Raw genomic sequence first — 23,294 nt, 5'->3', positions numbered from 1 at the left:
TAACCACATTCATAGAAATCTTACTCGCGTGCCTGCCTAACTGGATCCGTGTAAATACAGTTGAGAGTCAACATGTTTCCGGGAAAACGTAAATCCATTAGATTTACACCACGATTCTAAGCGGGTAATTGTGTTTTGAAGCAGCCTCTCACCTGTAGCTGACGTTCTACGTGCTACAGAAATAAAAAAATCATCTACAAGAAAGAACACATAACCGGTTTTCAGACGCAGTTTGTTATGTTATCTATTGCTACGGCAAACAAAGTAACACTAAAGATAATTCCCTGAGTAATCCGTTTTCCAGTGTGAAACTTTCAGATACCGTCGTTCTAACTCGAACTCGGAAGGACCGAGTACTGAGGAAGCCCTTGATAAATGCGAGGAGATTACCTTGTACACTCCATTCATGAAATGTATTTAGGATTCTTCTCCACCATGCCGTTCCATACGCCTTTTGCAAAACGAAAAATACAGCAACGAGGCGTTGGCGGAATAAAAAGGCGTTTTGTGTAGCAGCTTCCAGGGCAACCAACAGAACAATGGGCTTCCAGGTAAATCAATAGATGATCTACCCTGACGGAAAACGCATTGTTCTGAGGCAATTAGGGCGTTTCTCTCAAGGTACTACACTAGACAACGGTTTACCATTCATTCCATCACCTTGCACAGGGGTACTAGTCAAGGAGATGGACGATATCTTGTAGGGAATGATTTATCTATCAGGTTTCAGTACGGGGATTACCAGTGCCTCTGACCGTAACTAACCGTTTACAGTTCTGCAGCGTGAGTCGACATATCTTCACCAAGACACACTTTTTTTATATATATATATATATATATACTCGTATATATGCTTATATGCTTAAAAGTTTCATTTATCGGTTTAGTAGTTAACACAAATAATGAAAGGAAAAAATGAAAAACTACATTATTCAAACTATCTTTATTGTTTACTCTCGATATCTTAATCAAATGCGAAATCTGCTGCCATCTGGTGGTTCAACAAATTCATTAGAAATGAAGGATTGTTATGGATTTGTGATGATATATATTGCCAATGGCCATGGGGTCTGAAAAACAAAAGCTGATATTAAACATTTAATTTTAATGATTTTAATTTATAAAGAGATAACTAATCGCTTAATATGCAAATACTTGAAAATTATATCTCATAAAATATAATTTAACTCTACAAAAGACAAATGTACATCTCCGACTTTGATCTGCCTGAAATTCGTAGCATGATTCTCTAAATTATGTGTAAAAATAATACAGATTTAATTCAATGAACTAAACACATTTTGATTATACACAAACCAAGAAGAAAAACTGATAATTCAGTTCCTCATCTTTAGTGTAAAAACTAAAATTTTGCTGCTTAGTCTAAAAGCGCATTAAAATAATTTTTGCACAGGATCTATTCATTATTAATATTTTTCAAAAAGATTAAAATGAGAAACAAAACTGTTTTCGTAACCTTTAAATGTACTAAAATCCCTAATTAATTTGTTAGTGATCTAAATCAGTTCAATCGTTTGAAAACAAGATGTGTACTTACGTGTGAGGAAAATGTACGGGCCTGAATGGTTTTGGTGGCTTTGGTAAGTGAGGATGAAATGGTAGTAATCTAAAAGATAAATTAAAAATATGTGAATCAGTGATTGTACTAATATAGTTCAAAGTTCTTCTTTTATAACATGAAAAATTGAACTTTTTTTAAAAATATTCTTAGATATAAGGGTGTTTCATAAGGAAAGGTTTATACTTTGGGAACTAATTCTAGAGCTAAAAATTTAAAAAAAAAAATATATAAACATTGATTCGAAAACGTTTCGTTTTCAATTTACGATTAGCGAAAATCCTCTATTAGTAAAAGTGTGAAGGTTTTCTGTACGAAATACTTACTATACTTTATGAGACAAATAAGAACAAGAAAAAATTCGCATAGAACTAGACACGACGTTGTTATATGCGTTCAGCAGAATATGAAGACGGTATCATTGAACCACTTGCATATAAAGACTCAAGTGCTGAAGCAAATATTTTGGGGTATCGATCTTCCTGTTAGGAAATCTTTCTAGATTTTCATTATTTCGTAGCTAGCTTACTTTCGTTACAAAATCCGAAAACAAAAATTTTGTCAGTGTATTGCTCGTAAGAATATTGAGAAGGCTTCTTTAGAGTGTGATTTGCATGCGTTAAATTTTAATCATTTCTGTAATCTTACAAACGCATTCAAATTCAACAGAAGAACTTATATACTCAAGAGCTCTAATATTGTGAACCATAAAATTAAGAATTTCTCAGAATTTTGCAAATTAATTCATCAGAGAAACTTCAAAGCTTGTGTACATGGAAATATGTAAATGGAATTTTGTATCGTAAGAATACTGCCACGCTTGATGGACATCTGAACCCGGTACCCTCGGATGAAAGACCAAGACACTACCACTCCGCTAAGGAGATCGGCATATGAAAAAATTTCAAATTCTTTCCTCTTACAACTTAATTTTAGCAAATGCTATTAAACTGATCTTTTATTAATTTTCATTCCTGTTGATTTTTAGTAGCAGCGTTTCTAGATTTTTCTTTCAGTATCTAGAAGATTACTGATTAGGTTTAGAATTAAACACTATTTTGTCTTTTAACGTTTTGGTGTACTTTCTTTAAAATAAAATAAAATTTCTTAAACTTTATTGACTTAAATGCCTTTACTTATATCATTTTTCAGATTAAATTCTCTAAAAATCTTGTTATAAAGTTTACTTATTTAATTTCACCTAAACAAAGTAATTTTACGGCAAACCTAAATGATTTTCGATTCCAGTTTTTTAGGCTTAAGAACAATAATCTCGGAAATTACTTGAGCAACAGTTTTAGGATCCATTTTTTTATTCCTTAGGCAAAAAAAAAAAAATCACCGCATTTTTTCGAGAATTTTACAAAGCCCTATTTTACCGCTAAAATAGAAGTTAGAGGCGAAATTTTTCGCTAACTGTAATTTAAAAACAACCCCTTTCTGATTATATGTTTATGTGAAGTTTTTTATTAATTTTCACCAATAGAATGTATTCTGAAAATATATTCCTTTCTCAGTGAGACATCCTTTATAAAAATATTTAAAAGACATTCATTTATTAGCGAGAAGAAAATTTAATATAAAAAAATCAAGCTGTAAATAACAAACATTTAAAATAGCGTCTTTACTAATACTAACTGATAGGATATAATTCATCAGTATTTCTTTTACCCCCACAATAACTTCTACACAAAAAATGCTGCATTAGATTTTAACAATGTAAAATAGTAAGAGCTACTAATGTATTATAATATTTACGTCAGATATCGTGCGCCCAATTTCGTCAGAACTATTTGTGCAACCAACGGAGGGTTAATGTCACAAAGAAAAACAATGATAATTTTCTTTTAAAAATATACTACAGTAACATATTACGTCAATGAAATCAAATGCGTTTCAAAAAGAGGGTATGAAAGAAGAAAGAGAGCGTTTTATATAAAAGAGAGAGAGAGTGTGAGAGAGAGAGGGGGGAGAGAGAGAGAGAGAGAAAACAAAGACTTATTTTCTTTGATGTTAATTTAAATAAATAGTTTATTAAAAATAAGTTTGAGTTAGCTCTCATAGCTTTTACCAAAGATCTACCTCTTGTCATAAACCTGATATAAAACCTTTACATCAGCTTGGTACAGAATCGATTCTTTTCATAAAATCTTTTTTAATACATCTGGACTTCTCTTTGAGTTTTCATAACAAAACCCAATTATAGAAAATTTATTTTATGAATTTACCAGATAAATGTTTCTATAATATTAATTTAATCGATAATTATCATCAAAAGTTGTATCAATCAGTAAACTGATGAAAACTCTTCATTAAAATTAGAGTTACTTTTTGAATTTTTTTCTACTATTCTTAAATTACTCATACATTTTGTTCTCAGCAAGTAATCTCATTGAAGCCAATCTTCCACAAGATTTTGTGTTATATCTCTATGCATTAAGAGGTACTTAACAGCCACTAGTGAAACAGAAGCCTTAGAAAATTAGCAGCATTAAAAGGCCTTTAAGTAAAAAGCCTTAATAATTAGCATCAAGTTTGTCCATGCTGTAGTTTTACTTTTTCACATAGGATAGTACCAGATGTATATAAAAATATATGTACATAAATTAATCAATTACTCAGGTTTTGTGGGCCAAAGTAATATGTGTGGGTAAAAAAAATTATTTGATTAATTTTTCAAAACAGAAATTTAGATGCATATTTTTTGCAATTAATCAATATTTCCATAATTAATGCTGATTAATTATGGAAATATTAATTACATAATATTTCCACAATATTATGTAATTCGTTAATTTTGGCTTTTGTCTTTTTAATAAATGAATACATCGCAAATAAAGTAAATTTATAAACCTTTCTATGCATTATAAATATATTTTTACTTTTTTCTTTCTTGAATATGATAGCCTGTTGCTTGTAGCTCCCAAAATAATTAAACCTCTGAATGTATAAATTTTGCAATATATTTTTAAATTAAATAGCAAGTTAAAATATCACATATTACTTGGAAAAGTCTGTTTAAGGCAGTGATTCCCAAAGAGGGTGTTGCAGTAAGAATTTCTGGATTCATTTAATCATCTTAAGATCTACTTTTTTTTTTATTATTAAAATATTCAAATGATGGATTGTCATTGTTAAATATGAATATAGTCTCTTTCCCTTATTGAAACAGAAAAGTATTTATCACCTATTGGCTTTAGTACAGTAACACTAATAACTATCGATGTAACTGATAATGTGTCTGTAAAATCAGTTGAGAGAAAGTGCTACATTACTTGAATCTGAAGCTGAGTTCTGCAACATTTATTACAAAGATCAGTGGTCAGTGTTTATCAACCTGACTGGTTGGTGAATTTAGTACACATTTTATCAGTTTAGCTGTAATTTCATCCTCTCCAAGAGCATTTCTCCTTCTGTATTTACTTTTCCTTAATTTTAATATTATTCTCTAGGATTTGCTAAGTACAAATTTCAACAAGAAACATTAAAAATACCAGACCTTGCCAAAAATCAAGCTGAGCAAGGGCTTTACAGTTTTCAAAGCTTTCTTAACTTTTGGATATTAAATGTATGCATGTACTTTTGAAATTTTTGGTTTTTACCTGAGTAGTAAATTACTCAAATTATTCTACATTTTGTGTAAAATTTTACTATATCAGTGTTTTCTTGACAATCTTACTGCAATCAATATGTGTTATTAATGCTGTGAAGGTACCTTCCTTTAAATGTTTTTATTCAAATCTTTTTTTTTATATTGGAATAATTTTTTCGAAAGAAAATAATAGAAGCTATGATAGACACTTTTTACTGTAATATTATCGAAAATATGACTGATGCTAACAATGCAGTGATTTAATTACTATTTGATATCTAGACTAATCATGACCTATCAACCTGCTATTTTTTTTTTTTAAATCCTTATTCATCAATTATCACTTGTGCATATAAAATTTAAACTCTGGTTCCATTACCATCTTATATTTCTGATTTCTATCTATAAATTTTGAATTTTAATTTAATCACTTTTTCTCTAATTTAATAAGAAAAGCTACCAATACAAGTAAATATGAATGTATAAGTTTGTAATTTAACTAATTAATATTAGTTATATTAACTAATATTTGTTGTTTATGATGGTTGATTATGAAAATTATTTGAAACTTAATTTTAAATGACAACTAAATCAACCAAAATGATCTTTATCATTTGCCAGTGATGTTGGTGTAATTTTAAATGTAAAAACATAAAAAAAGGTTGTTGATGCAGCTAGCTAATGCTATTGCTGTCAGTTTTTTAAGTCACATGTACTCAGGATGTAGTCAAAAGTGCTTTTGATTCTTTGCTTTTGTTCATTTAATACAGTGCTTTGTACATTTTTGATTGTGTGATACAAACACAATCATCAAAAAAAATCTAGATTTTCTGAGTGTAAAAAAAGACCACATTTTAAAATACTTTAACATTGTTAAACATATAAAAATCTATAATGATATACTAAATTAACCAGTGTTAATCAATGCAATTTGAAGCCCACCACCAGAAAAAAATCATAGTTAAACAAAAAATTGAAAACAGTGAAACCAATTATTAAATTAAAATATAAAATTACATTTGACCACCAGGAGTCGGCCGAATTGGTTTTGATGGCTTGGCTGGTTGGCTCTGCTGAGCAGGTGAGGTTTCTTGTGTACTATTATGTGGATTCTCCTTCAATTTTTTTCTAATCCAGGCTGCTTGACCTCTTTCAGTGAGATCTGTGTATACTCCTGGCAAGTTTTTACGCCCACAACCTTCTCCATATGATGTGAGACCTGCAATTTTCACAGTTTTAATAATCATTACTAAAGATAATTTAAATTTTATCTTAAGATTATACTAAACAGTGTAACTTTTAAAACCATTTTTTTTTTTAAATAAAGTTATAACTTATAAAAAAGTTATAAAACATTTAACTTTTTATTTATGTTTTTTTTTTTTTTAAGTAGCAGATGTGAGTAAGATTGTACATGATCAAAGAGTTCAAAAGTTTGATTTTCTAAATTAAGACTTAAATCAGATAAACCATGTTTTGAAACTGAATAGCCTCCATATTGTCATGATGTTTATATGCACTACATCTGGGTAAAAAAGGTATTCTCAAAGAATTCCCCAAATTTTCTGTCACCAGTTTCTTAGCTGCTGATCCCCCTCATTTTTCTCAATTGGAAACAAATGACACAGCTGAGGATGTAGATGTGTAGATATACATACTTTATACATGTATACGTTACACATACTGCATGCCTGATAAGTAACTTGCATTTTTAATACCTTTATAACTGTTGTACCTTTTGACTGTTCTACCTTTCTTTATAAATGGATGCAGTTTGTGTCACTCTTCCTTATACTGAGGGGCTTCTTCAGTGAATGTATATTTCACTCTTTTTTTATTTTTGGTAGTGCTAAGTGGGAGGGCTACTCAAAAATCTCAAATAGGATCAGTTTGAGAGATCATTTTAAGGAGCTCAATGAGATGAGAAAAATGACATAATTATAATTAAACTAAATTCTGATTGCCCAGTCCAAAATTGTAGCCAACAATGTATTTGTTTCAGATAGTTAGAACTACGAAAGTATGCTTCCCTTTAATTATTTTGTTATTTGTAATATCCAGATTTTTTTTCTGGAAATCATCTTCGATAAGAGGGGCTAACTCAGTAAGCACAGACTTACTAAGAGTATTCAACATTCAGGGCTACCGGGGGGGGAGGGGGGCAACAAAATTTGTTTAAACCTTGTTTAGTTTCTTAACTTAATTAAAAAAAAAACATAATTTTCTAAAAAAACTCATTGGTTAAAAGCAATGTTTTTTTACTTCCAGAAAGAATAGAAATAGTATTTTTATTTGGGAAATAAGAACATACAAAGGAACAGCTAATGCATTTAATGCACAACATCCTAATTATACAATCTCCAGGATCGCAGTGCATCGTATTGAAAAATTTCAATACACTGGTAGCGTTTTAGATGTTAAAAAGTCTGGTCAATACAGTATAGATGAAATTATTGAAAAAGGAATATTAGCAGAAATTTTTCTTAATAATCAGCATCAGCAAGAGTGATTGCACAAAATAATAATTTATCTAGATGTTTAGTGTAAAACATATTAAAAAAAAACATAAATACCATTGATACAAGATTTAATTAGTACAAGAACTTACTGAAGATGTTTTTGATAGGATGGTTGAATTCAGTGAAATTCTGACACAGATTAACAGCAAGAACTCTTGTTTCAACATACTGTTCACTGATAAAACTTCATTTACTTTATAATGGGCTGTTAACAGACATAGTAGTGGTACTGGTCCCAAGAAAGCCCTCACTGGTATTGTGAAAGCCATACCCAGAATCCAGAGTGGTTAAATGTTTGGGCTTGAATAATAGGTGTCATACTTCTTGGATCATTTGTCATTAATGGTAACTTAGATGGTTTTATATACTATGCTTTGCTAAACAAGCAGATAATTCCAGCTATCAATAATTTTTTAGATAGCTTGTAGACCAAACGGACAAACTTTATTCATGAGAGAAGATGTGTTTTTTCTAGTTAGATGGTGTTCCTATTCATTACACTTGCAACATGAGAAATGCATTGAAACAGCAGTTTCCAAATCATTGGATGGGACAACATAGTATCGAATGGCCAGCAGATCACCTGATCTGAATTCCCTTGATTTCTTCTTGTGGGGGCATTTAAAATCAACCATTTATAGCTCACAGCCAACTCCTCTTGAAGAATTAAGGGAATCCATTGACATAGAGTGTAGAAAGATTTCATCAGAAACCTTTCATAATATGAGAGAAGCTTTTGAGCAGCATCTACATTACAGCATGGAGAAACAGGGAAGGGGGCAGTTTGAACATTTAATATGAGGTGAGAAGCAATAACATTTTTTTAACTAAATTAATTTTATTAGCTGGTATTTTTAATTCATGAGATTATAGGACATTTTTTAAGTAAAATATAGAATTAATTACACATGAAAGTAATTAAATTGCAAACTGTTATTTACATAAATTAAATAATATTCTTCAAGACTGTAAGTTTAATTAAAAGAACTATTTGAAAAATTTTAATAATTACTTTTTTCAATTTCTAATTAATGTATATGTGGTCACCAATTTGGTTTAAATAGTCAGAAATTAATTTTTTTTTGATATCGTTTTGCTTGCCTTGAAAGACCTTTCAAACAAGCTACCACATGACCATATGTCCCATTTAAACGTTTTCAGCTGAACCTGTCCCCTCATCATCCCTGAAGGCCAAATACTCTAAGTTGGAGCTTACTGAGTTATACAAATATAAATTACTGATCTTTGTGATAGCATTTCAAATTTATTTCCTTTTGAAATTCCTTTGTAGAAGATGTGAGCTTACTTAGTGAATTAATTATCAAAAAATTACCAAATATCATACTTTACAGTTTGTTTAATTATTTAGATTTCATAACTGATGTCTTTTGGAATTTTATAATGATATTCATATTTCTATTTAAGTATAAATGCACTTTTATAAAAGTAGTGATTAATGAACTTTGATTCATAGCATGATGGAAAAACTAGAAATTAATTTTTTTTTTGTCTTCAGTCATTTGACTGGTTTGATGCAGCTCTCCAAGATTCCCTATAGAAATTAATAAATTTAAAAATGCGATTTAATGATGCAATGAAATTTTCTACAAATAGAAATGTGAAGTACTTAGTAACTGAAAGAAATATTGCTTAGTTTAGTTTGTTGTAAGCATGATGCTGAATTGATATTAATGATGCATTAGATTTGTATAATTTTCATTAAACTGTGCTTTAATGTGTGTTAACCGCATACACTTACCGATTAGCTCAAACTTTCTATTAACATTTACGATCAGTGGACCTCCACTATCTCCCTGAAAAAAATAAAATTTATTCTCAGTTCACTTGCTTATTCATCATACTTTAGAACAAATACATATAAGTGACAATTAGCAAATGGAAAAATAAACCACATGATTAAATAATAAGAAATAAGGAAAGAAACTAGTACAATAAAGTTAAAAAATTCACTACTCACAACACACTCTATACCTGTCCACATGTTAAATTACCTAAGAGAAATAAACAGAAGAGAAGTAGAATCAATTATTTCAAAGCCGATTAGAAAATAAAAATTTTAACGAAGTGAATGCTGTAAACCCAAGGACTAGGCACCTAAATAAACATTATAAGAATAATGTTAACCTTTGTTAAGCAAAGTTTATTGTTTACCTAAACAAAGTTAAAACATTGCTTATTTAGCATCACACATCTAGTCATTTCTGAAATGATTGTTTTACCAGAGTAATAGCTAAAACATCATTTATCATTATCATTCAGAGAAATTTTAAGTAAACATCTCTGGATTAAGTAAATATATATTGATATTAATAGCAAGAGAAGGTTAATGTTCGACAAGAATAATAATAAAAATTGTCATGATTTTAAGAGCAAAATATATATAATTTTATAAGGAGGCCATAAGTTCATAAGAGCCTTAATTTGACCTCAGATGTAAAAATTTATGTAATTTCTGTTCTAATACTCTTGTAATGTTCAATCAGTTTTCTCATGAGATGTTCATGAGTTGAATACCAAATTATTAATCATTTGTAATGTATATTTTTTTTAATTTAGGTACTGGCTGTTTCTTAACTAAATTGTATTTTTAATCAAAATTTATTTATCAACTACTTTATATACAACAATAAATATTTTTTCTGAACATAAGCTAATATAAATAATTTTTACTTTCGCTATAGCTGTAGAAGGGGAAGTATTATAATCGGTCCAATTTGAGCATATGTGGTGTGTGTGTTTGATGTCTTACACCTATATTTCCAGAACTAATGGACCGATTTTGACCAAACTTTGTCAAAAAATAAAAAGAAAGTTATTTTCACTACATTCAATGACAGCAATATACAAGAAATTAAAGGTACAAAAATTATCATTATCAAAGATAATTATTATCAAATATCAAAGATTATCATTTTGAATATGGGACACTGACGCCATTAAATTTTCAACTTAATGGAAATGCATTGAACCAGCAGTTTCCAAATCATTGTATGGGATAACCACCTAATTAAGATCTTATTTTTCTTAGGCACATTTGCTAACATTTAAAAAAATATATTTACAAAAAACCTTTTTTTCAAAATCACATCTCCACCCCAAAAATGTTCTAAACTATTAGCTAAGTGTGAATAATACATCAATATTACCCCCTGTCACCTCAAACACCACTAGTGTAGTGTAGTGGTGTTCAAACACCACTAGTGTAGTGTTCCACTGATGTGGAATTGTACAAAAAGTATTATATTTAAATAAAATTATAAATATTTTAAATTAAGTTGTGTGTGTAAGCCAAGCATCAGAAAAAAGTCGCATGATGGGAAAGTCCTACAACTCTGTTGTCAGCTTTTCTATCAGAATAACAAAATGTTCAAATAAAAAACAGAATGTGGGTATTAATAAACATGGTGTATAGATCTTACTACAAGAACCACAATCTTAAATTGGTCAGCAAAAAAGTTGTCAGATCTGTCTGACAATGAAAGTATTAATAAAGTTGTGAATATTGCAGTATTGACTGCTGAATTTTTAATCCTTAGGCAGATTGAAGAAGAGCAGACATTGATGAGTATTTTGATAATGAATGGTTATGAGAAATAAAAATCACTTATTAGCTTAAGCTCTACTCTCATTTTTTAGGAGGCTAATGGCAATAAATTAAAGCCATTTTACTAATGACAAATTTGAATAACAGCCTATCAAAGTTTTGGCACATTTTTTTTTTTCCTTTTTTATAAGATATCTAGGAATTCTTAAAGTGCAGTCTAAGTGTGCCTACTACAAAGATGAACAATGAATAAATGAAATTCAATCTTTGAATCTTATGTGAATAAACTACATAAGAATCTGATTCTTTCATTGAAGAATGAGACAATTACATGTCTCACCCCCACAATGTTTCATAGCTTGTTTCATTGGTACACATCTCATAGCCACATAGAATTATATATAATTAACATTTGACATTCTTCATGTTAATCAGCAGCTGAAAGTACAAATCAGGCAATACCAGTGCTACCATTCAAAATTAACCTCTGTTGGTATGATACATTTGAGAGCCTTAAAGTAATGTAATACCTTTGCAAGTAATATTTTTGTTAAGGATTTGAAGTCACTAATGTTTTTGTATGTAACAAAACATATTCTGTTGACATAGTAAAAGCCTGATATATATATATATATATATATAATACACATACATTTGTTAATATGTATGTAATACACATACATTTGTTAATATGAGTTTTACATTTTTATGTCATTAATTTATGTAAAATGATGATTATTAACATCTGTATGTGTAAAAATATGAAAATTAACTTTTCTAAAACATCTGTTTTCAATCAGAGAAAAACAGTTTGCTCAAACAATACTTGTATAAGTGACTCAGTAACAGTACTCATATAATAATAAATAATTAAATTTAAATTTACTAACTCTCTCTCTCTCTCTCTATATATATATATATATATATATATATATATATATATAGAGAGAGAGAGAGAGAGAGAGAGAGAGAAAGAGAGAGCAGGAAGAAAGATAACAACCAATTTAGCTTATAAAGAATACTTATAGAAAATAAAATTCAGATAATAATTTAAAAATCAAACCGCAGAAGTGAATTGATTTCATAAGTAATCTTCTGTACCGTTTTTACTTGGTGGAAGATGTTTTTCTTTAAAATCTTTAGAAAAGGAAGTTAACAATATTTTATACTTTTTCTATTATATAGTCCATTTGAATTTGAGAATTATTTATCTAATTCATATAAGATCTTTTGTAAGTTTGCTTCATCAGAAATGGCTCGGGCAAAACTAAGTGATCTAATTTCCTCAGCTAAAAAAAAAATTTGTCATACTCATGATTCACCACGGGTTTATGTTAGCTATAAAATTGTAGTAGATAATTTTTTCTTTTATCATTTCATTCATCTCAACTTCCTGATGAAGAATATGTAAGTGCATGTCTGAATCTTCAATACCAAAGAAATATTAAACTAAAAAATAAAAAAATATATATATAAATGAATTACTACTACCTGTAGAAAGATGAAAGCATGTAAAAATGATAGCTAAAAACCGGTAACCACAACAAAAGAATACCTGGCCCTCCAAGTTTAACTGACTATCTATTTCAATGAACAAATCAAAATAAGAAACATTTAGTGTTGAAATGGTTAATAATGGCTTGAAACCTGGGTTTTAAGACGTGGATCATTGAATACATAGGCATTAAATTCTCTGGAGAAGAATAATCATATAGTTAATATGAACAAAATAGAATTGAATAGTTAACACTTAGATTTTTATACTTACATCGCATGCATCAACTCCTCCTTTCATTATCCCTGCACAAATCGCTTTCTTTGCAAGACCTTGACCTATACCGCTATCTTCACACTCCTTTTGAGTAAAAACTGTTACTTTGGCTTCTTGTAATTTACATGGATATGTGCTTCTTACTTTTGTTGATCCATAACCGATGATAATTCCAGAACTACCACCGTAGCTATCTGTAAGAAACAAAAACATGAAATAGATAAGCTGTTCCTAGTCAAGGTTTATATAGTGTACTTTTCCAGAATGGAGCTCAGAGTCTAACTTTAATTGAAATGAACGGAGTTATAAAAAGCACATAATTCTCGTAGGTTTTTTACTAATTGAACAAATTTCGAAACTGAAGCTTCTTGAAACCAGCTTAATTAAATACATGTTATATCATGTTGTCCAATGACACAGTTTTAATTAAAACTAAAATTAAAAACTTAAAAACTAAAATTTATTAGTTTTAATCAAAAACATTCTGTGGAATGATTCTAGTATGAGATAGCACTTTTTCTGATAGGTAATATCTTAGTACCGTAACTCTCAAAACTATTCCCTCTTTTACTTGAATTATTAGATTTTTAAATACAAATTAGTTGAACTCTCAGTTGCTTAGCTGAACTCTCAGAAACAAACAATTTGCTGTGGGGCGTATTTGTGTTTTCTTGCAAATGTTTAGTATTTTCTTGCAAAAGTATTATTTCAATTAATCACCCCTGAATTTGTTTAGCACCATGTAGATATTTAATCTCATGAATTTTTGTACAACGTGACAAAGAACATATTCTAACTCTCCTCAACCTGATTTTAATTAAAATTTCGAGTATTGAATTTGTACTGTATAATTTTACAAAAACAATTTTTCTATAGTCTCTTCATCTTAAGTTGGTTATTTAATACCAATTGTTACCATTTATGAAAATTTATGTAACTGTATACTTCTCACCAATTTATTTAAAATACAATTTAAAAAATCTCTTTTAATTAAGGAAAAATGTTACTCTGTCAATGAAATTTTAAATAATGCTAATTAAAGAATATAAAAAACCTTAAATTTTCAGTATCTTGTTTAAAGTATATGTAAATAAGTGGTCAAATAATTTCATAACCATTAATGCCTTCTGAATTGTGACTTTGTTATTATTTTTTATATTTAATATTTTCATGTATTTACTTTAATATTATTTCATGTATTTAGATTTTAAATAATTAATATAGATTTTAATCGCACTTACTTTTTATCTTAAAATTAATTGTAGATATTCCTGTTTTTAATCATTTTACTTTTTGTACTGGAATATAACTATTAAATTTTTAAAATGTCTGGGAAAGATAACAAATTAAAAAATGAGCAGATATTTACTTACTATTTGGATGACTTTTTTTTTTTTTTGCTTGAAAGTAATGAACAAATTTACACATATATTTGTATATATACAATCTTGGATTCATATAAATCTGAACTGGTGAGAGATCTAATTTGCATCAAGGAGAGAGATTGTTTGGTTTTATTTGTTGAATTAAGCAATGCATACACGCACAAATAACTGTAATCTACATTCCAAATGCTGATAAAAGCAGAATCTATACTATCATAATAATCTCCTTATACCACAGAAAATATTTATTTTAAATAAAAACAATAGATAATACTATAATATTACTTCTGTAAACTCTTCATATATGACTTTCATAGCATTTTGTACCTTTAAACATGAAAATATGTTTAAGAGGTAAGACATAGCTGTTGAATTACGGAACAATAGGATTATTGATAATAATGATTTTAAAGAATAAAAATTCTCAACCGTCATTCAAATACTTCTTTAATCACATACTGTACTGCAAATGTGTTTGATAAATGAGTTTTAAATTTTTATGTCATTAATTTATGTAAAATGATGATTATTAACATCTGTATGTGTAAAAATATGAAAATTAACTTTTCTAAAACATCTGTTTTCAATCAGAGAAAAACAGTTTGCTCAAACAATACTTGTATAAGTGACTCAGTAACAGTACTCATATAATAATAAATAATTAAAATTGTTTTAAAAACAAGCAGTTAAAAATTTCAGTGGAAGGAAGGTACTTACCCGATGAGAGAAAATTTACTACTTGGATCTAGTCAGAGATAGACAGATGTAGTAACTCTATCAATCTTCTCTTCCCTTACCTATTCTTACACTTTATTCCTTTTTTCTAAGATGAGTTCATAGGAAATCAATTGACTACTTTCATGATTCTACAAGTGTCATCGTACCGACAAGGGAACCACTTCTTTGTCACCATCTCAGAGAGATGGTGACTGTGTGCCTGTAGAACAGTCAAAGGACTCTGTTCCCTGTTTGGGAAATCCTAACTTAATCTAAGATTTTTTTCTCTCATAAGTAAAAATATAATATACACTACAAAAAATACAGTTTCTTTACCAGAAAATGAGTAATTGTTTTCCTTATATTTTTTAATAATTTTCTTATGAATCTTTAATTTGTAAATTGTAAATTACACTAATTTTTATTCATCACAGCTGACAGAAGTAAGTTTTCCAATAAAGTAAAGAAAATTAAAGCACTTAAAACAAAACAAAAACTATAAAAATGCAATGATGAACACTACAATGATGAAAAATGTGCAAAAAAGGAGAAATGTGCAAAAAATAAAAAATACGAACGGTGATGCATGTACAAGACAAATATTTGAAAGAAAATTAAATGCTAACCTTGAGATGGAAGACAAATAGGCATATTTTTGACAGAATATTGCAAAACAATAATAGCAATATCATTTTCTGGAATTTCTACTCCATGTTTATACTGTTCATGAGGAATTACTGCCTTAACGGGTGCTACCTTTCCTCTCCCATTACAGCGATCTGAGAGATTGAATACAACAAGAAAAAGCTGTGGATTCACAGGAGAATCTCTGAAATATTTAAACATATTAACTTACAAATAAATTTATAAAATATTCTGAATATAGTTAGTTATTGTAATATTGTAAATATATCATACACCTTCATTATTATTTGTTCTTGGACATATTTTTATTTTAAAAATCATGTTGCTCTTGAGCACTTCAGTTTCAAACTATAAAACTGACTGTTTAATTAGCTACACTAGCTTTATCTTACACGCATAAATACAAGAACTTGAAAACATTCTAATCAATAAATTCACTATTAACAGTACATGAAAATCATTTTGAAGAACATTGTAAATGAAAAGCATGGTGGCAAGAATTTTTGCTCTATGAGATCAAGTTCTTGTATTTATGCGTGTAAGATAAAGCTAGTGTAGCTTATTAAACAGTCTGTTTTATAGTTTGAAACTGAAGTGCTCAAGAGCAACATGAGTTTTAAAATAAAATAATTTCCAAGAACAAATAATAATGAAGATGTATAATATATTTACAATATCTCTCTTGCAAGATAACTTTTCTCAAGTTAGAACATGTGCCTGGTTCTTTCAACCAATCTACCCAAAACATTTCTAAGCAATAAGTAATCTTTAGCTAAGGGTAAATATTCTAAATGTATTTACAAAACATTGGCAACATCATCCATACATATACAATATATCAGATCTACAGCTATCATCTGACAATTCTAGAATAGGAAGCTTGGGAATTAAATCCTATGTGATTTTTATTTTCTCTATTCAGTATAAATTTATTTCTTATGTAAGAATAAATTTGCAGATTGTGTCAATGTACCATTTAAAATAGACAAAATATATTGTCAAAGATTTTGAGATACTCAGTGCCCACAAACTACCTGCTTTGACCTCAAGAATGTCTAAAACACTCATTGTTTGGTTTGTTATTTATATTCTGTAGAGCTCTATAATAATTAAGTACCAATGATAGATATCATTCCAGTCTAATTTTTTAATTTCCCAGAAGAAATTATTGTAAATAAAAAGCAGTTTGAGTTACCCAAATCTCTGCATGGTTTTACACATTTTTTAATGTACCTCCCTTTTTATTCTCTACAGTCAGCATCTTGGCATCTTGGTTGTTCAACACAATCACTCTTATGTAAATATGACATAAAATAAGGTCATCATGTCACAAAATTATATAGATCTTTCTTTGACATAATTGAAATTATTGATGTACTGTAAGAATGTTCTTCCATACATAAATGGAAAAGAGGTTCAAGAGAACTATCACTGAAGAGATAATCAGTTTAAACCCTGAACTAATTTCTGAGGAATATTTTTTCTATTAGAATAAAACCTTGAAGCCCTACGAAATATGATATTATTAAAATCGTTAACATTAAAAATGAGTAAAAAAATTAAAATCAGAAGAATCAAAGTATAGGGAGAGATACAAATTACAAACAATTAATGAAAAGGAGATAGAAATGCAAATTACTAAATAATAATTGCTATATAAATAACGATTGGTAATTGAATGGTACTGTTAAGAATTTGAATGTTGTTGGCTGCAATACCAGAGTCATTCAGAAAATTCTCGACCTGATACAGAGGTGTGACACATGTGACCAAACCCAATTATATTTGAGAAGTATGAAACTTTAGATGGCATGCTACAAAGTTACAGATACACTTGCGTTTAGTTGCTTCTTTGTGTCAATCATGTAAAGCAAATCAGTTTTGGTATTTTCTGAGAAATGAAAAAAATTGAAGTTCAAACTGTTATAAAGTATTTGTTTTAAAAGGTTTAACACTGAAGTATATAAAAAAAAGAGTTAGATTCCACTTTTAAGGATTGTTCCTCTTGGGTTTTCAATTGTAAAAATTTGGTTGATGATTTTAAATGTGGTTATTAATCCACTCAAGAAGATGAACAACTATGACTGACAAAATCATCTCAAAAATTTACAACCCTCTAAAGAATAAAGTTCCATTCTCATAATAGATAATATGGCCCCCATTTTGAAGTTTGTCAAGAAAAGATTTTTATATTTAATTTGTTCATTGAGAATATCAGTTTAAACATCTATATTCAATTTTATTACAATTTAATCTCACTATTAAATGTATATGAATTACACAGAACACAAATTATGGTGAAATTAAAAATTTTATTTATGTGAACCATGTTTCTAACCATGACCTTATACAATACTGTGCATATGTTGTACATATTGCATACACTATAATCACTCACTCTGTACATTATATAGAAAATACAATATATATTTTTAATTTTCAACAAATTTTTTTGTATGAGTGGGGAAACTTTTCTAATTGTATTCAAAATGACTTTATCAAAATGAATTTTTGCTTGTACTTAATATGTTAATTTCATTAGAACAAAACAATCATAACAGAACATAAAAAAAATTTGACTGAAAAAACAAAATATGATAATCGATAATATTTATCGTACAACTCAATCTTTTACCCGTAACAGTGTGCAGCAGTAATAAGATGAGTAGATGTAATAAGTGTTGCACCACATGAAACAGCGAATCCTCTGTTTTGTCGCACAGCTAAAGCAGCAAACCATGGATGTACTGTTGTGTTTGTTTCACTACCTCCGACTATTTTATTCCCAATTCCTGATGAACTTGTTGAAATCCCACAAACTTCTGTATTTGATTGTCTGGTTCTGAGACCGATTGTCGATTTAATAGTTTCTGATGATTGCTGCTCATTTAACTCAGAAAGATCAGAAAGAAAACTTTCAGAAGAATCATCAACATCAATTGACTCTGAAACTATATAATAAATCAAGTGTCTAATTATATTTCAGGAGAGAGTTTATTCATTAATTATTACTATAAGTTTAGGTATTATTATTATTATTATTTTTTTTTTTTTTTTTTTATTTTAGACTGATTTTGGAAAACGGACTTACCTTTTTATTAAGTTTTTTAGCGTTACGGCTTTTATTGGCAATAAAGTCTATAGTTGACTGTCAGTGGCGGTTTCAGATACCATCGACTATTATAATTTTGTTTCGTTTGGTGATAAGAATTGGATAGAGGAATTAATTGATTTTATTTCAAATATTTGTTATCTAATGATAGCATAGCATTAATGATAGCATAATGGTGAAGCATTATTATTATTATTATAATTGTTATTATTATTATTGTTATTATTATTATTATTATTGTTGTTATTGTTATTGTTGTTATTGTTATTATTATTATTGCTATTATTAAGAACATTCTTTACGATATTTTGAGGGTTTTTCTGGTTGCTAAGGACTGTTTATCTGTTTGTTTACATTTAGTTATTTATTTATTTTTTATTTTTTGTTACTTCTCTTTATTATTTTGCAAAAGTATGGAAGTGTAAAATCTGGGCCTTTTACCTCTTTTAAGTGATTTTCTTTAATTTTCTGGTTCATACGTTGTTCACGATGCCGGGCAGTGCGGATCGTTGTCCTCAATGTGATGAGATTTTCTTTGGGAAACAGAAGTATTTTCGTTGTGTGGTGTGCACAGTTCGGTGTCATCAAAAATGTTTGGGACTTTCGGCGGAGGAGGTTAGATTGTATTCTCAGAGCAAGAATTTTAAATGTGGCTCTTGCATAAAGAAATACGTCATTATCGATGATAACACTTCTGTTGGACACAACGTTGAATCTGATAATGGCACTGTTGGTGGTTCTATTCGGGGAGATATGTATTTTGAATGATATGGGTCTTTCAATGAATCCACCCAAGGTGGTTTGTGATAGCTGTTATAAGCAGAGCGATATCATTGCGGATAAGGATTTGCTTCAATCTCTGCGGTCTGCTGTTGACGAGGGAGTTCTGGAAATAATTTGTGCCCTCCAGTCTGAACTTAATGATATAAGGTTTGAACTTAAATGTCTTCGATATGAGAATTCTGAATTGAAGTCTTCGATTAGCGAAATAAGAGGTGTAGTCGTGTCTGGCATGGTTGTTCAAGGTGGAAATTTACACAGGGATGTTCTTTCCTCTGGTTCTTCTTCTCTTTCGCCTGCTAACCTTATTCCTGATCCAGTTAGACCTCGTTGTGGTGATGATAATATTAATATTTAATGCGGCTAAGAGGAATAGCAACATGACACGAGTGCGGAGTTTTGATGCTGGGTGTATTCAGGATGCAGTGAGGTCATCCGGAAACGCTTCGCATGTGGGTTACAAAAATGCTGAGGGACTTACTTCTGCTACAGTTGACCCTGTAAATAAATCCGCTAACCCTGTGAATGATGTTTTGACTGCAGCCTCCCATGATGTGGCTAAGAAATCTGTTTGGACTGTTGTTGGCTCTGAGAAGCGTAAAGGCCCCAAAGTGAAGTCTTTTCTTGAGGGTTCCATTGCTCCGTCTAACCCTAAGAAAGGGGTGAGGTCTCGAAATGCTGTTTTTGGGAAAAGCGACGTATGCCGTGATTTGGTTAAGCCCAGGACTAAAGCTCATTTTGTTTCGAGGTTTAACTCTTCAACCGGGGTTGGTGATATCACCAAGTTGCTTGGGGGACACAAGTTTCAACATCTTCAGTGTATTCGTCTGAAGACTAGGTACGAGTCGTACAGCTCGTTTCGAACTGAAGTTTGTGCTTCGGATTTTGACAGCTTAGTTCGTCCTGAGATCTGGCCTGTTGGTACGCTGTTGGCTCCATTTTATGGTCCGTTGAGGCCTGATGCAGTGTTTGTAGAAAAAGGTTCACGGGAGAATGGATTGCAGCTCGGTAGCGATGGGTAAATTGAGGATGATCTACCAGAATGTTCGTGGTTTGAGGACTAAGCAGGATGAAATTTTCGCGTCCTTGATTGATTTTCACTTCGACGTGGTTGCCTTGACTGAGACTTGGCTTAGTGATGAGCACTGTGATGTCAATCTGTTTCCAGACTGTTACCATGTTTTTCGGGCTGACCGGGATTATGCTGCTACTTTGCTTCAGCGTGGTGGTGGTTCAGCTATTCTTGTAAAATCAAGCATTAGGTGTACGAGGAGGAAGGACCTCGAGGCGTTTCCTGAGGCTGTATGGGTTGAGCTAATTCGACCAGGCATGAAGAATTTGTTGGTTTGTGTTATGTATGTTGCTCCGTTTTTAGCTTCAATTCTCCTCTACCAATATTTTGATTTTCTGTATAGGCACGTAAATATTTTAAGTTTTGATATTTGTATTGTAGACGATTTTAATGTATCTGGAGTGTGCTGGTCTACTAGAAGTCTTCCTGCAAATATTGGGTTTTATGCTAAATGTAAAGCACGATCGGTTTTTGATTTTGTTGACATGATGAACTTGGACGTTTTTACACATGAATCAACGGATCCTTCCTTCTGTAATAATGGTTTGGATTTAATTTTGACTAACTGCAGGATTTTCACTAGAGCTTCTGAGGCTCTTGTTTGCCCTGATAAGTTCCATCCTCCGTTTGAAATTGGGTTCCTTGAAGTCGCAACCGTTGATGTGTCATATGTGGCGGAAACGGGCCTGGTTTTTCGCTATGATCGTGGTGACTATCGTGCGTTGTATGACGATGTGAGGTTTGCTGATTGGTGTAATGTTCTCTTGACCGTCGATTTGGAGGAATCGGTTCTGGGTTTACAGAATATAATTACTGCAGCGATTGATAAACATGTTCCTGCATTTCGTCCTAAGTCAACCAAATTTCCTCCTTGGTTCAATAGGAACATTGTTAATCTTCTCAAGAGGAAGAAGGCTGCTCATCGCAGGTTTAAATCTTCTGGTCTGTCGGATGATTATTTCTTGTTTTCTCGGCTGCGTAGAGATGTTAAGTATGCGATAGCGGATGCCAGAGTGGTTTGGGCTCGGAAGTGTGAATCTGACCTTTGTTCTAATCCGAGGAATTTTTGGAAATATATTTCTCGACAGAAGTCTAACTATGTAAGGACTCCGGCCCCTACTGTCGATGGGCGGACTATTTCTGATCCTCGGTTGAGTTGTCAGTATTTTGGTGAATATTTTCAATCAGTATACCAGGACTTTCCTACGCAGACTACGTCTGGTGGCGCCTGTATCAACAACCATCGGATTCTTGACATTCCGATGGTTTCATCTTCTGACGTATCCGGTGCTATAGGAATTCTTAACGCTAGATCGGCGGTCGGCTTGGATCGGATTCCTGCGTTTGTTATCAAAGGTTTGAATGAGATTGTTTCTCCTATCCTTGCTTCCCTGTTTAATTGGAGCTTGTCGTCTTCTTCTTTTCCGTCCCTATGGAAACACGCAGTTGTTACTCCTATACCTAAGCCTGGTGTCCCTTCCCTGGATAATTTCAGGCCTATTTCTATCATCGGTACTTTTTCCAAAGTCTTCGAGAGGATTCTATTTAGACATGTTTATGACCATGTTCTCCCGATGTTGTCGTCATTTCAGCATGGATTTATTAAAGGTCGTTCACCAGCTTCTAATTTGGCCGCCTTTTTGCAGGATTCAGTTAATGCAATTGAGCATAGGGGTCAAGTAGATGTGATATATTTTGATTTTACCAAAGCTTTTGACACGATACCCCATCATTTGTTGTTAACAAAGACCAAGGGCTTCGGCTTCAGCGATCGTTTTAGTGATTGGCTATCCTCTTATCTTCGTGACAGGCGTTTTTCGGTTCGTTTTGGTGGACAGATGTCTGAGGAATCCTTCTTGGCTAAGTCTGGAGTGCCGCAAGGCTCTGTTTTGGGTCCCCTTCTTTTTATTCTTTTTATAAATGATATCGGGCATCTTTTGACGTGCAATTTTCAGATGTTTGCGGATGACGTCAAAATATATTGTCCGATCAGGAATAGTATGGATCAGCTGTTGCTACAATTGAATATTAACAAGGTTGTTGAGTGGGCTGACCGCAATTGTATGCCCTTGAATTTTCGAAAGACCAAACATTGGACTTTGTCTCGTAAGACGTCGAGCTCTGTATTCAGCTATAGGATTGGTACGCACGCTGTTGTCACTGAGACATTAGTTGAGGACCTCGGGATTTTATTTGACACGAAGTTGTATTTTCACGAATATGTTGCTCGGATTGTCAATAAAGCACTCCGGGACCTGGGTCTTGTCCTTTGGATTTGTGGACGGTTTAACAATATTTCCACTTGTAACCTGCTGTACAAGTCTTTGGTGAGGAGTCGCTTGGAGTACTCGACCGTGGTGTGGAATAGTACACGACGTTTTGCCTCTGATCTGGTTGAGGGTGTTCAGGATAGGTTCTTGAACTGGATGCGTTTTAAGTTTGGAGATTGTTTTGTTAGTGCTAATAGAGAGGATATGTTGAGGCAATTAGGCCTTTCCAGGTTATCTGATAGAAGAACGTACTTTGACTTGGTTTTCTTTTATAAAGCTCTGCACAA

General features: G+C 31.0%; 1 protein-coding gene across 2 annotated transcripts in view; it reads right to left on the bottom strand.

The window, feature by feature from the left end:
* Positions 1-928: 928 nt before the first annotated feature.
* LOC142329366 (trypsin-like) overlaps positions 929-23,294 on the bottom strand; it is a 40,374-nt gene continuing 18,008 nt past the window's right edge. The window contains exons 2-8 of one of the 2 annotated variants that reach the window (XM_075373888.1): positions 18,409-18,724; positions 15,755-15,957; positions 13,024-13,220; positions 9,450-9,504; positions 6,189-6,390; positions 1,559-1,627; positions 929-1,070 (exon numbers count right to left, since the gene is read on the bottom strand). In XM_075373888.1, the coding sequence (XP_075230003.1) occupies positions 965-1,070; positions 1,559-1,627; positions 6,189-6,390; positions 9,450-9,504; positions 13,024-13,220; positions 15,755-15,957; positions 18,409-18,724 (1,148 nt within the window). In that variant the 3' untranslated portion in view covers positions 929-964. The remainder of the gene's footprint in view (positions 1,071-1,558; positions 1,628-6,188; positions 6,391-9,449; positions 9,505-13,023; positions 13,221-15,754; positions 15,958-18,408; positions 18,725-23,294) is intronic. The other variant, XM_075373897.1, reaches the window with a different exon arrangement.

This window comes from Lycorma delicatula, chromosome 1 (genome assembly GCF_047948215.1).
Source record: "Lycorma delicatula isolate Av1 chromosome 1, ASM4794821v1, whole genome shotgun sequence".
Classification (NCBI taxonomy): Eukaryota; Metazoa; Arthropoda; class Insecta; order Hemiptera; family Fulgoridae; genus Lycorma; species Lycorma delicatula.
The sequence above is the reverse complement of the archived record's forward strand: the minus strand, read 5'-3'. Positions and strand labels throughout refer to the sequence as shown.